The sequence below is a fragment of the Takifugu rubripes genome, chromosome 7 (assembly GCF_901000725.2).
Source record: "Takifugu rubripes chromosome 7, fTakRub1.2, whole genome shotgun sequence".
NCBI lineage: Eukaryota > Metazoa > Chordata > Actinopteri > Tetraodontiformes > Tetraodontidae > Takifugu > Takifugu rubripes.
Window position 1 is genome coordinate 10,111,903 of NC_042291.1, and position 13,064 is coordinate 10,124,966.

A 13,064-nucleotide genomic window follows, 5' to 3' on the forward strand; every position below is an offset into this window, starting at 1 on the left:
GTGACCAATTTTACCCATGCGGTTACTTCTAAAAATGACCTATGCGCTAACACTGCTATCCTTTTTACAATTTTAGGTGACCTTTAGTCTGCTGTCTCAGTGTGACAGTGATAAGTCTAATAATAATTAAACACAAGGAAGTCCGTACCGGTAGTATCTGGAAATGTTTGATTTTCTGATGATGGCACAATGTTAGCACAAATGCCTTGGGGTTACTCTGACTGACTCTCACGAGAAACAACCTGCGTGACAAGAGAGAGCAGCGTGATGTAAGAAAAAACGGAGAGAAAGAAAACCTCTTCTTGAATTTTCTTCATGTTCAGCGGACAGAAAAACTTACCCGTCTACTTGCCCCTGCTGGTGGATGATGCGATGGGATTCTTCTCTGGATATCCTGCCATGGAACCACAGCTGAGCTATATGGATGACTGCGGAGAGACCAAACATGCTTAAAAAGCGGACTTTAAAACCAACAAATGTGTCGATCCGATCGCCTCTGGATTTACCTGAGTTTAACGAAGAGTGGTGAAGTGGACTGTGGGAGCCTAAAATGTTCATTCTTTGACTCCTCTTCTGAGAGAGATGTCAAAAAGATGAATAAAAAACAGTGATTAGTACAGGTCAGTGGTCAATAAAAACCTCTTTTTTGATGAAAGATACAAACAGGCACGCTTCTGATAGCTCTAGACAAGTTGATCTTCTGGCAATGTTAAAGGCAGTGACTGACAAACTGGGGCTGTGTCTCACCCGCCATGCGTGTCCTTCCTCCATGGCAGCACTCTGGGCTTCTACGGGATTGTCAATCACTCTGCCTATCCGCCCTGAGAAGTCCATTGCCACGAGGGAGTTCTCTGACACGCTCCGCTACGGGGAGGAAGAATATCGAGTTATAAAAGTCGACACCTGTCAACAGCTGCCGCACGGCACTGATCACGCAGACAAGAAAGACGGTTGACACGCGAATCCTGTGTGATATAAGTAAGAAATACAACAGAAACTATCAATTAGGTGTCTAAAGTTTGGGAAACGTTTGTCAGCTACACTGGTGCCTACCACCAGGGGGCAGCCTTGAAGCACTGCTTTTAAAGAAAGAATTTTAAGAATTCTTATCATTTTGTGCTTTTGCTACTTTTCTTGGTACATGTTCAAACACACTTAATGGTGAAGATTTAGTCATCCGAAACTTGACAAAGTCAAACTCACCACAGGTGCTGAAAAGTGTGATAGTAGTGTTTTTCTCTGCTGTGGAATCTTGTAATTCTGGTACAATACAATCCCGTACTGGAACACACAAGCGGACAGTGCGTGTTAAACAACACTGTTCACAGATTGAATTAAAAAAAAAAGATGCCCTGAACCCTGCAGCGTTGCACTTAAGAAGAAAGAGCACCTTAAAGAGCCGGAAAGCCGTCATCCAACAAGTCCTGCCTTGTTCGTCCTCGGCACAGAACATCCGCAGCTCCTTCATCTCCCCCCGACATTTATTAGGCTGCCCGTGATTGAGAATCAAAAATAAAACAGAGATAATTAATAATGGCGACCGCAGTGCCTCGTCAATATTAGAAATCGATGCCACTACAACGTAGGGACTCAGCTGGTCGATGATTACGGCATTTATTCAGCTCCAACTCATCCTCATCTGTCAGAACCTCACCTTGACGCAGAAGCCGTAGTCTGTGGGTGCACCGTGCTGCTTTTTGCCCGTGATAACAGTGAAGATGTTGCTGTCTTCAAGGTCTGCCACTAACTGTAGATGTCTGGGCTCCTGGAGACAGAATTAATTAATAGGTCAGAACATCAAAGAGAAAAATGGCCTGGGGGGGGGGGGTGCTGACAGGCGGGGATGCATGCAGAGAGGGCACATCAATAAAGGGATCCCTCTCTGCATGTTCGGCAGAGATCATAATCATGTTTAATCTGGAATATTAACCTTGCCATTGGAATAAAATGGGATCTAGGATGAGAGTGTTGTTTAAAATGATAAATATTTAGTCTAATTATGATGATAAAACCAAAAGAATGTTGGAATTGAATTAATTCAGCCCGCTGGAGATGAAAAGAGCGAGTTGCTTGTACCTTTGAAGTCCCTTTAGTGGAGCAGTAGAGACCCGAGCGCCGCAGAAACATGTAAACTTTCTTCCACGACTTCCTTCCCAACTCCTTTACATAGAGATAGCCCTGGATCTCTGGACAGCTAGTGCTAGCTAGAAAGTTCTGCAACAGAAATGGGGAGAGAAAGACGTTAGTTCTGCTGTTCAGCCGATAATGTTTTAAAAAAGAGGATCACATCAGCAGCCGCAGACAGGAGGCTATTGCTTTTCGGCAAACAACACGGAGTCATGTGGGCATCGATGGCAGACCGCAGAACGTTGCTCTGGTGTCGGGGATAAGAAGGCTTGAATTTGCGGAGCTTGAGCCAGCAACCAAAATTACAGAAAAAAAGGACTCTAAGAGTGCTGGTTGTGAGCTCATAAAGGGCAAAAAGAATGCACATCAGATATTTACACTTGATGCATCAACATAGAAATGAGTCTGTTCGGACAAATCTGTCACATACGTTAAGCAAAAACATGGAGCCTTTCTTGTGGAGGGAAAAAACAATAAATTGTGGGTCTCTGGACTATTGGTGTTTGTGGTTTCCTGGTTTCCTAAAATTTCACATCAAAACTGGCAGGTAAAGTTATTACAGCTGATTCGGAATCTGTGGCGTGTTGCTGGAAGGTAAACATTTCCAGAGGATTCCTCAATATTGAATGCTCGTGTTTCCCAGTGTTTAGGAAATGTTCTACAACGGGCCTCACGCGTGAGCATTTTTCCGAACATCTGCGGCGCACACACGCTCGCACGGAGGATACAATTGGAGAGCTTTTTCCTCCCCCTGACGCTGCACACCAATGGGTCCTGGGCAACTGAAAATATCAGGAACACCTTGTTGAGCTGGGGTCAGAAACTATCTCCGACTGGACCACCCCAGATCACAACCTGTAACACATGACTGGCTCCTGCGTGTTCGGAGTGTATCACTGATGTGATTGACACGGGAGTTAAAAGCTTTGTGGGAGGTGGAGGGGCGGATTCCATGCGTTGCTGTTCGTCTGACAGCTCTATTATTAATGCAGGAGAGAAGCACGATGCGTTTAAGTCCTCAGACCTTTGACAACAAATATCCAGCAGGCTTTTTTTTGTTCGTGTGTGAATTTATGGTAATGTAAAACCTCATTCCAACTATCTATCTATCTATCACAGGTGTGAGCTTGTGGCGTGTGTGGTGCAGACAGTCGTATGTCAGCGTGAGATAAACAGTAGTTATCACGGAAGGCTCTGACACGGCGCGCCGCCTCGGGGTCAGAGGTGAAGTGTATCAGGTTCGGGTGTAGGGGTGCAAAAATCTGATGCGAAAGGAGCTGGCTAATGCGTGCTGCACGTACCTGAAGGAGCTGAGACGGTGGAATCGTGCGACTGCTTTCCTGGCACCATGCAACCATGTGCTCTGGGAAAAATGTCTGGTTGGAGAAAAGGAAGAGGAGGAGGAGAAGGAGGTAGGAGGAGGCATGCAGACAGACAGAAAATATCAACCACCGTGACAACAATCACAGTGTTGGAAAATGTGACAAAAAAAGAAATGTCATGCGAATCTCATTAGTGCGGTCGCCAGTCAAAATACTTCACCAGATTAAAGGCGTGAAGTGACGCTTTGTCACAGACAACACCGAGAACAATCCAAACAATCCAAGCAAGCGTAACTTACACACATCAAATGAAATAAACAAGAAATGTGACATGGTTTTGAAATGAGGAAGTAGAGAAACTGGCACACACACAAAAAAAAAGCAATTACCAGCGGGTTTCTGAAGAATTCATATTTGGCATAGTTCTTCCTGAAGAGGAATCTGCTGTCGCTGTTCATGGACGCCTGCACCTGAACCACCAGCTCGTGCTCTTCCAGACAGCGTTCTGAGGAGAGACCAGCGGTGAGTAATTCCAAAAATTTTGACATGTTCTTCAATAATATTTTTAAGCAACAATAAAAATACCAATATTGTCACGTTCTCTGGGCTGAAAGGATCATTTAACAGCGGCGTAAAGCACAAACGTATGACCTTGTTTCTGTTCTGAGTACGGTGCCACGTTTAGGAATAAATGGTCGTTAATTGACTCAGCCAGATGTCTCAGAGAATGTTTCCTTTAAATGGTTTCTGCTCATCTATGCTATGGTATGCATGGTATGGCTATGATACCCAGGCTTTTTATTTTCACGGCAAAAAAGGGGCTTATTCCGAGTGTGTCCTCGCAGGAATGTGGACTGAGGCCCCTGTGATTTATATATCCTGTGACGCTCAGCCATGACTCAGACCATTGCAACAGCCCAGTGTCACGTCCCCAGTAAAACATGAGGATTTTCTCAAAATTGTTGAACCTAACTTTGGTAACACTATCTTTTGGTCTGCAGTACCTTTTTTTTTTAACATTCCCCCAATTTTTTCTTTTTTAAAATGACAATCACTGAAGGGCTGTCACGACTCTTCCTTCCAGTCCCACCTCCCCGATGAGTCACTAATGGTCATGAAGTGATTCACCCTCAACACTACCTCACTGTCCCAGGGTTGTTAACCTTTCCGCCATGACAAGCAGAGGTCAGTCTTAATTCAAAGGGCCATTTTAGTCATTAAGGAAAGACCAAAAGCGGTCCCTGGAATAAGCCTATTCAAACAAATACACCATTGTTTATGGTCTGTCTGCATCGCCCAACCACACGTGCAGGAATAGAGCATCACGACGCGCACATGTGCAGCGCAGACGCGTGTGCACGAACTCCTCACTCACGCAACAACTCATCGCCGCGCACTACAAACAGCAAATCTTAGCCAAAGAGTTCACACTTCTTTTTAAAATATGAACATTTTACTGCCTTGTACAAATTTTTAAAAAAAGGCTTGGCCAAAATGGACACATCAGGTAGACGCGCAAAGTAAAGTAAGTATAAAGATGTAATAAAGCCTAAAGATTTGACGTGTTTTTAGATGCAAGTGAACATAGGCACAGATCTAAAACACACCCACAGTCAGATGGTTATTGCCTCTCAATGACAAATGGACGGTTCCTTCATTGGGGCAGTGTGAAGAACACGTTGTGCACATACATTCAGGCTGGAATAGAACAGCACGCCCCGAGCCAACAGTGATGTCATTTGCAAAAAAAATAAAAAATCAATGGGGCCATATTTGGCGGCGCCGTGTTGACAGTCCTGATGAGAAATCTGGATGGATTATGATCAATGGTGAAATACGTGCTTGCAACACAGCCGCTGCATTAATAACGCAATGCGCTGGCTTACAGTTTCCTCACATGACAGCATCATGGTCTTTATGCTGGGCTAAACTTTGGCAATACTATATTTACACATTTGGCTGCTTAAAGAGTTTGATGTGCTTTCTGTCACGTGTCTGCAGCGTGTCTGAGCGGCAGCTATATTTAAGTGCTCATGTGAAACTATACAGACACGAGCAAAGGCTCAACTTGTCTAACCTAAGTGCTTTATAATCAGAGGTCCGGGTTTCGTTCATCTGGCTTTAACTCCCCCCAAGCTGAACATAAATTCACCCCATCAGCTCTCTGCTTTGATAATGGAACACCAAGTTCAAATTTGCTGCTTGAGCTGTGTTAGTTTAATGCCCCATTTGGTTCTAAGGAACACGGAAACAGAGCGTTCTAGTATCTTTTGTTGATTGTGTGCAAGGCTCAGCGTGCAACACTGCTGTTCTTCCCAATTTGTCAAATGCAAAAGTTTGAATCTGCTCGCAGACTGCTGCACCCCATGCAGCCGCTGGAACTGGTAATGACCTGTCAGAGAATATTATATCTGTGACTTCAATTTGAAAAAGCACACCGCTCTACATTGTGATTCTCACCCATTTCATCTTATTATTCCCCAATCTCCATTCTGTCATCATTTCTAGTCTTAACAGCCCTTTCAAATCCTCACCGATCATCCAGGTGAATGACTGAATTCACAACATTAAATCCTCTCTGACACAAAGAAGAGCCAAGGTTGGCTTTGTGATCTCTCTTAATCAATAACCATTCACATTCACTTCCGCGGGCCTCCAACCTGCACCCTTGATATGATATAATATCAAAAAAGATAAGCGAGTCAAACAAATGAGGCTTGACAGCCTTCAGTGAGACACTTTAACCTTTATATCATGTTGCCAGTGATAACTGTCCCAGTTCACTTAATAACAGATAACATATGTCAGTCCACATAAGACAAAAGAAGAAAACTGTCATAAAAACTGTCTGGGATTCATCCCAGTTATTTATGACAAGTGATGCCGTTTGCCTTATGTGACACTCCCTGCCGCCTATTTCTGAATAAATAAAACGTGTTTATGGTGGGCTCCTGATGAATACTTGGGATTCATTGCATCTCGTGCGTGTTGAGCTCACTTGTTGGGACCATGCTGGTTTCTAAACTGGTTCTAGAGATTTAGTATTCCTGAATAAAGGCCTTTGGGGAACACGGTCTCCAGTTACACTGTCCCCGCTCAGCACAATCATTGAATTAATCACAACACACCTGCAGTTATTGCATCAGATTTTACGAGGACACGGTTTGAGATTATTCACCGGTTTACAGTCTGAAATCCGTCTAACGCCGATGGTCTCCTCTCCCGCACTTGCGGTGCTTTTCTTTTGTCTAAAGCTGCAGGTCTGTCTCCATAACTGACTCAGAAACCCTATCTGGATCACACAGCCCTGCTACAGCTACAGCTACAAAGTATAACACTCGATTAGATCTCTGAACAGTCTGGCTATAATATGTGCATGCTCTCATGCTTGAATACATGCCTGCATGAGAATATGCATCTAGTCTATCTGCCCAAATATGTGCTTATGCATGCGTGCATGTGCAGGTGTATGTATATGTATATGCACCTGTGTATGTTAGTGTGCAACTAAACGGCAAACAGGTGCGTGACCAAGCGCTGGTGTGCGTTTTTGTGTACGCAAACAGTATGTCACACCCACGGGGGCTCGCCTCCTTACCTAGTCCTAGGAGAGGGTGGTGTTCGACGAGTGCCCAGCTGTTATCGTCCACACAATGGCTTTTATAAACCAGGAGCTGACACAGGTCTCGGGCCGTCATGTCGGCGGGGATCTCCACCACTTTACCCATGCCATCCTCGCTGAAAATCTTCACAATCTATGAAAAGGAAATAAGGCACTGAGTTTAGCTTAGATGTGGTTTGTTAATGTGTCAAGTCCCAGATTACATAAAAATAAGGTGACAGTATAAATCCAGCAGCAATGTGTGACGCTGTCATTCAATGCAAACTATTTTCCACGGCCTAATAGTCGGGTGAAGCCAGCAATTTTCTTCAAACTCTAGAACAGTATTTATCATATAGCTCCCTACAGTGTATGCTTCCATAGCATAAACCTCTATAATTAAAGCACACAATGGAGAAGAACAGGCACGGTAAGCTATGTGGTAATTGTGGTGTCAGAAATCACTGACAAGTCCTGCTTATAGCAACTTGTCTCTGCAGAATGGAAGCAGATATACTGGAGTGTGACACGCATTTGCAGGACTGCCTACACTCAATGGCTTCTCAGTGCCTCAGGCTTAGGGTGACGCAGACACAGCGTTTCCAGTTACAGTTTATCAGACAAGTTAAGTATCCAGAAATAAGGCATGTCACAGGATACGCTTTCAACCTCCCGCAACAATAAAATGAGGGATGTACTGCATTTCAGTATCAATGTGCTGTTGGTGAAATTAATGCCATCAAACCAGGGAAAGGAACAAGAAAAATCCATCAGCAGATATGGTTTTAATCTTCAGACATCACAGATTGTGGTTAATTCGCCCTCATTTGCTGTCAGCGTGTGTCCACAGGTTTCAACACTGCAGTCACTTGGTACACAGGACACATGTAATGGCACAGAGAGAAAACTGGAGCAGTCTACCTAACCGGCAGAATGTTTCAGACTGGTAACCCTGCGTGAAACCTACACATCGCATATGCACACATCCCACATAATATGTCATGACAAAGACTTTCGCTGCCTAAAGATGCTGCTCACAGCATCACAGCGTGCGCAGACCAGGCCCGAGGCGCTCTATCCATCCAAAAATGCCCTCGGTGGAAAAAAGCAGAGGAGTCTCAGTGATTCAACACAGCTGACATTTTTTTCCTTTTTTTGCTCTCCTCACGTCTTTAAAAAGTGTCGGATTTTAAGGCAGGTACACATTTGCTTTTTCACCACCGGCGGAGAGAAGCTGATCCTCGGCAGGTCTCGAAACATTAAAAAAAAAAAAGCCACAGAAAGAGAGCAGTCTTACCTCCACGGCCCGCAATAGGCAGCAGTCCGGGGAACACGAAGGCATTTTTGGAGTGAGCCCGTCTCCCTCGCACACACATAAACACACACTCGCACGCTCACCAACAGAAAACCTCGCTGCGGTGCCCGTTTCCTCCAGAAAAAAAGACACTAAATTTGAACGCCGACAGTTGGTGGTTGTAGTTGTGCTACCTGTCACATATCCCACCAGTCCTTCAGTCTATCTAGACCAGCACCTCTGCCTTAAAAATGTCACCTAAAGCTGGGATATGTACAGCTCACAGGACAGAGGCACAGAAAGCAGTCATTGACCAAATGGCAGCAGGTATGGCACAGTGCTTCCAGTGCCGGTGGAGTCTGACAACTATCTTTTTTCCCCTCTCCCTCCCTCCCGCCTCTCTCTCTCTCTCTCTCTCTCGCTCTCTCTCACAAAGGGTTACAGCCTCAGCCACAGGCTTCAAGGCACAGTGAATCAAACCACAGGCTCACCGACCAATCATAAGGCTGCAGCAGGCTGATGTAATCATTCCCACACAGACACAGACTGACACACACGCGCGAGCACGCACGCACGCACGCACACTGAGAGCCATACATAGTCCAGGAGACACACAGACGCACAGTCATGCAAGCTCTGTGCTTCAGCTTCTTTTCAGAGCATGAAGAGAGAGAGGGTTTATTTGAGAAGGGTGTGGGGCAGTGTGTAACAGCAGCAGGAGGAGGAGGAGGAGGAGAAACGAGAAGAGGAAGACAGACTATAGGAAAGGGTGAAAAAGTTTGTCACTTTTCTCGACAGCAAAAGGTTCAGAAGTTTTCAAGTGAGGGCTTGTTGGCTCGTGGGGTTTTCGCTTCTTCTTGGCCTCTCATTTCACCTCCCTCCTCCTCCTCCTCTTTGCCTGGCTCCTTTTCTCCCTCCCCGTGGCTCAACTTTGAACTCCCTAGTCAGATCTCTTTGCCTCTCACAGCAGTAACAGGACTCATTACAGAGCAAATGAAATGAAACAAACCTACAGCAGCACTCAAGGACTCCAAACTTCTACTCCTCCCCTGGTGGCTAGTTTTGAGCCAACATTCTTTCTCTCGGAAGAACAAAAACGGCAACCCCTCCTTTTTACCTCCGATATTTAATACTGTGTCAGACAGACAAAAGTCTTGACACACCCCGTCTGGGAGAGAGCAGCTTTAAATTGTTCCTAAAGCAACTTCTTCTCTTTTCATACTTTATGAAAATAATTGGCGTGTGTGTTTGTGCGTGTGCGCGCACACGCGCGTACGTGTGTGTCTGTGTGTTGTGGAACAAGAACATTTCCACAGAAAGAACAAGGAAACAGTGGTGGGAAAAGGTGCAGCGGCCACAATGATACAGCTTTATTCATCATAGCGGGAAGACTTTGGGAAGGAAATGGAAAATCTGGGGGAGGAGAGAGAGAGAGAAAGAGAAACAAGAGTGTATGAATAAGTGCTGATACACATAGGCAGACAGTGTGTGTGTGTGCGTGTGTGTGTGTGTGTGTGTGCGTGCGTGTGTGTGTGCGTGCGTGCGTGCGTGCGTGCGTGCGTGGAGCAGGAGGAGAAACAGGAGACATGCAGATGTAAGAAGTCGAGCCAAGAGGAGAAGACGAGCGAGAGAGTCTGGTGACACACTCCAGCAGAACGTGTAGTATGAATGCTTCCTATTGTTATCCACATATCTAGCTCATGCAGCTGTCTCTCCCACCCACCTCTTCCCTCCAACTACCCTTAAACACTCACGCAGACCCAGACACACCCTCACCTACGTCACACTTAGTCAACCGGCGGGGGAAGCCCCAAGCAGGCCGAATATGTTGGAATACAGGTTTTCACACATCATGCTGTAATTATCACCTGGGTCATCACTCTATAAAGTTCAAGCACTCTTTTCTCGTACTGATCTACCTATTGCCAATGGTGATACTCTATTTGGTGAAACCCTGGCTTCGATATGAAACTTAAATACAGATTATAGGATTATTATAATCCAAATGTTTGCTTTGCCACAACTTCTGAGGGCTTTAGGATTCTTGTCAGGCAGGTCTAAAGCCACATTTTAAGCCCCTAGAGATTTGTAAAATAGACATAAAGTAGAGGGCGGCACAGTGGTTAGCAAGAAGGTTCCGGATTTGGTTCCGGCTCAGGTTCTGTTACTATCTGATCTGGCATTCTCAGGGTACCCTGATTTCAGCCCAAGAAAATACACATTGGAGTGATTAGGGTGTCTCCTTGATGTGAGTGTGTGAGTGGATGGTGTGTGCCCTGTGATGAACCTCGTGACCTGTCTTGGGTCCTGCCTCTCACCCAGTGACTGCTGGGACAGACTCCAGCGACCCCCTGATCCTGATTAGGAATAGGTGGCGGTTCACAGGAAATGGGCAGATGGATGAACACAAAACAGAGACTTTAAGTTTGCAGTTATCAGTTAGAGATCATGAGAGATGTTGGCGTCAGCAAGTCAGAGCACTGCAGGAAATATGCAGCAAATCAACTTTGAATGGAAGCTATATTAAGGACAGGCTAAAGTCTCTGCGCAAACAGCACTCTGAATCCAGTCAATACATTAATACATACAAATACATTGCAATGACCTCATCATACTGTACTGTATAACACTTTCATTTCAGTGAACACATCTCTCCATTTGAACTGGGAATTACCAGGCAGTATATCACAAATTAGATCTATATTAAATAAATAAGGAGAGAACCGGTCTGCAGGTCACAGCACAACACGAGGCATTCGGCTAAACCCTTTTTAATTATATGGTCTGCGATGGAGTTTTTGACTTGGTATTAATATATCCAGAATTGCCCACATAGATCAAAAGCATTTCATGCTCATTATTTTATGTGAAACATTAGGATTTCTGTACATATTTGAAGGCTACCTTTAAGCAGAGCAATTCATAGAAGTCTAGCCAAGCACCACGGGGCTGTGTGCCACAGTCCTTTAGGTATTTGTCTGCCGCGCAGACTTGTGTAGCCATTTAAAAAAGCTTTACGAAACATAAAATAAGACAAAGGAGGCCCTCAACAGCTCAGCAGCTTCGATCCTTCATTAAGCTGGACAGAGAGAACATTCCTCTCTTAAAATTACACCAATTATTCTCCCCAGTTCCCAAATACTTTTAGCACTGTTATCAGAAGTGATGGTGCTATTTTTTAGAAATGTCTGTCATCTAATGAAAACTGGGGACATTTGTCAGTGTTAACATTTGGTATGTTTGTCTTGGTCTATCCACCATCATTCCTCATCCTATACAAAGCCATAGAAACTCATATACTTTATCTACAGGCGACTTTTAACAGTTCACAATCCCACGAGTTTTCTACTTATGTCTTTTAGGGCTATACTGATCCGGGGTTGTGCAGGCATGACACATTTATTTGCCTGTTATAATTACTGGAAAAAATCTATGAGGAATAGTCAAAAATTAATCAGTTAGCTTATATCAACATAAAGGTTAAAACATGGCTCTCAAAAAGATATCAACGCTATCTTATTAACGTGTTTATTTTCACAGACAATACTGATCCGAGGGTGAGCTGCAGGCAGGCACCTAAGCAAATGCAGAAGTATTTGAGTGGGAGCTATGGAAATCTTATCTCACAGTCAGGCAATACCATTTGACTGCTGTGTGGGAAGAAAGGGAGGTGGGAGACACTGGGGTGAGAAAGAAACATTTTAAAAGACGACTTTATCTGTAATGCTCTCTGCTGCGCCTTCACTTAGGTGGAGCAGAGTCACTCAACCTCCTCTGATGACTCAGGTCTGATAACTGCCTTGTGAAGTAATCCCCGAGGGAGAGACTGAAAGGTTCAGGTAAAAATAATAAAAAAATAAACACACATACACCAGACTCACAGGCACCCAGATGTGCTTATTAACACTCATAAGTCCTAAAATACACAGGTGCATGGCTAAGCTGATACTTGTCGTACATGTTGTGTAAATAGCGCATGCATGTAATCAAGCATGAGTTTCTACACGCACAAGAACACACATCTCAAAACAGACAGACAAGCACACTTCTTCCAGGCAGACAAAGCCAAACAGAAACCAGGCAGGCACCAACAGACAAAGAGAAACTAAACAGTACTGTGTGTGAATGTACTTTGTGCAAACTCAAGTATGTACACAAGCGTGTGGGTGCACTCCCGGCAGCTCACACGCATCTGACTCTGAAAATTGGCTGCCAATCTATAAATAGCTGCACTGGTATTACATAGGCATTATGTGTCATTACATCAGACCAAAGCTACTGTGGCACATAGCTATTTGAAAAGTGTATTCCTACCAGCTGGCACGCACATTAGGATCTATTACATATGTGGCTGTATTGAGAAGTGAAGCTGGATAACAGGTTGACTTGGAAAAGAGAAGGGAAGCAAGGCTCCCAACCTATCGAACCATCATTCAGTCCACACCCAATGTAGATTAATCTTAAACAGTATTTTCAATATTCAAGTTCAACCTTAAAGGATTCCGGATCACATGTCATTTCAGCAGGATCTCCGAACAAGAGAGGATTTTATGTGCCATTACTATATACAAAAATACACTGACCCCTGACCCTGAGCTCAGCCTTCAGGTCATTTTGACATACAGCATCTCACCATTAACCACAACCTTTACCACAACCGTAACACATACATATATACTTTTAAAATCTTGAAATCTGACCATTTGGAAAAAGAGAGGAT

The 13,064-nt window shown here is 44.4% G+C and overlaps 1 protein-coding gene across 3 annotated transcripts in view; it reads right to left on the reverse strand.

Annotated features, from left to right (window-relative positions):
• grb10b (growth factor receptor-bound protein 10b) overlaps positions 1 to 13,064 on the reverse strand; it is a 51,333-nt gene that overhangs the window by 2,770 nt on the left and 35,499 nt on the right. For 2 of the 3 annotated variants that reach the window (XM_011605442.2, XM_011605441.2), the window contains exons 6-16: positions 7,048 to 7,204; positions 3,839 to 3,954; positions 3,429 to 3,503; positions 2,077 to 2,214; positions 1,655 to 1,765; positions 1,391 to 1,489; positions 1,204 to 1,281; positions 748 to 864; positions 507 to 573; positions 341 to 428; positions 149 to 242 (exon numbers count right to left, since the gene is read on the reverse strand). In XM_011605442.2, coding sequence (XP_011603744.2) covers positions 149 to 242; positions 341 to 428; positions 507 to 573; positions 748 to 864; positions 1,204 to 1,281; positions 1,391 to 1,489; positions 1,655 to 1,765; positions 2,077 to 2,214; positions 3,429 to 3,503; positions 3,839 to 3,954; positions 7,048 to 7,204 — 1,140 coding nt within the window. The remainder of the gene's footprint in view (positions 1 to 148; positions 243 to 340; positions 429 to 506; positions 574 to 747; positions 865 to 1,203; positions 1,282 to 1,390; positions 1,490 to 1,654; positions 1,766 to 2,076; positions 2,215 to 3,428; positions 3,504 to 3,838; positions 3,955 to 7,047; positions 7,205 to 13,064) is intronic. The other variant, XM_011605443.2, reaches the window with a different exon arrangement.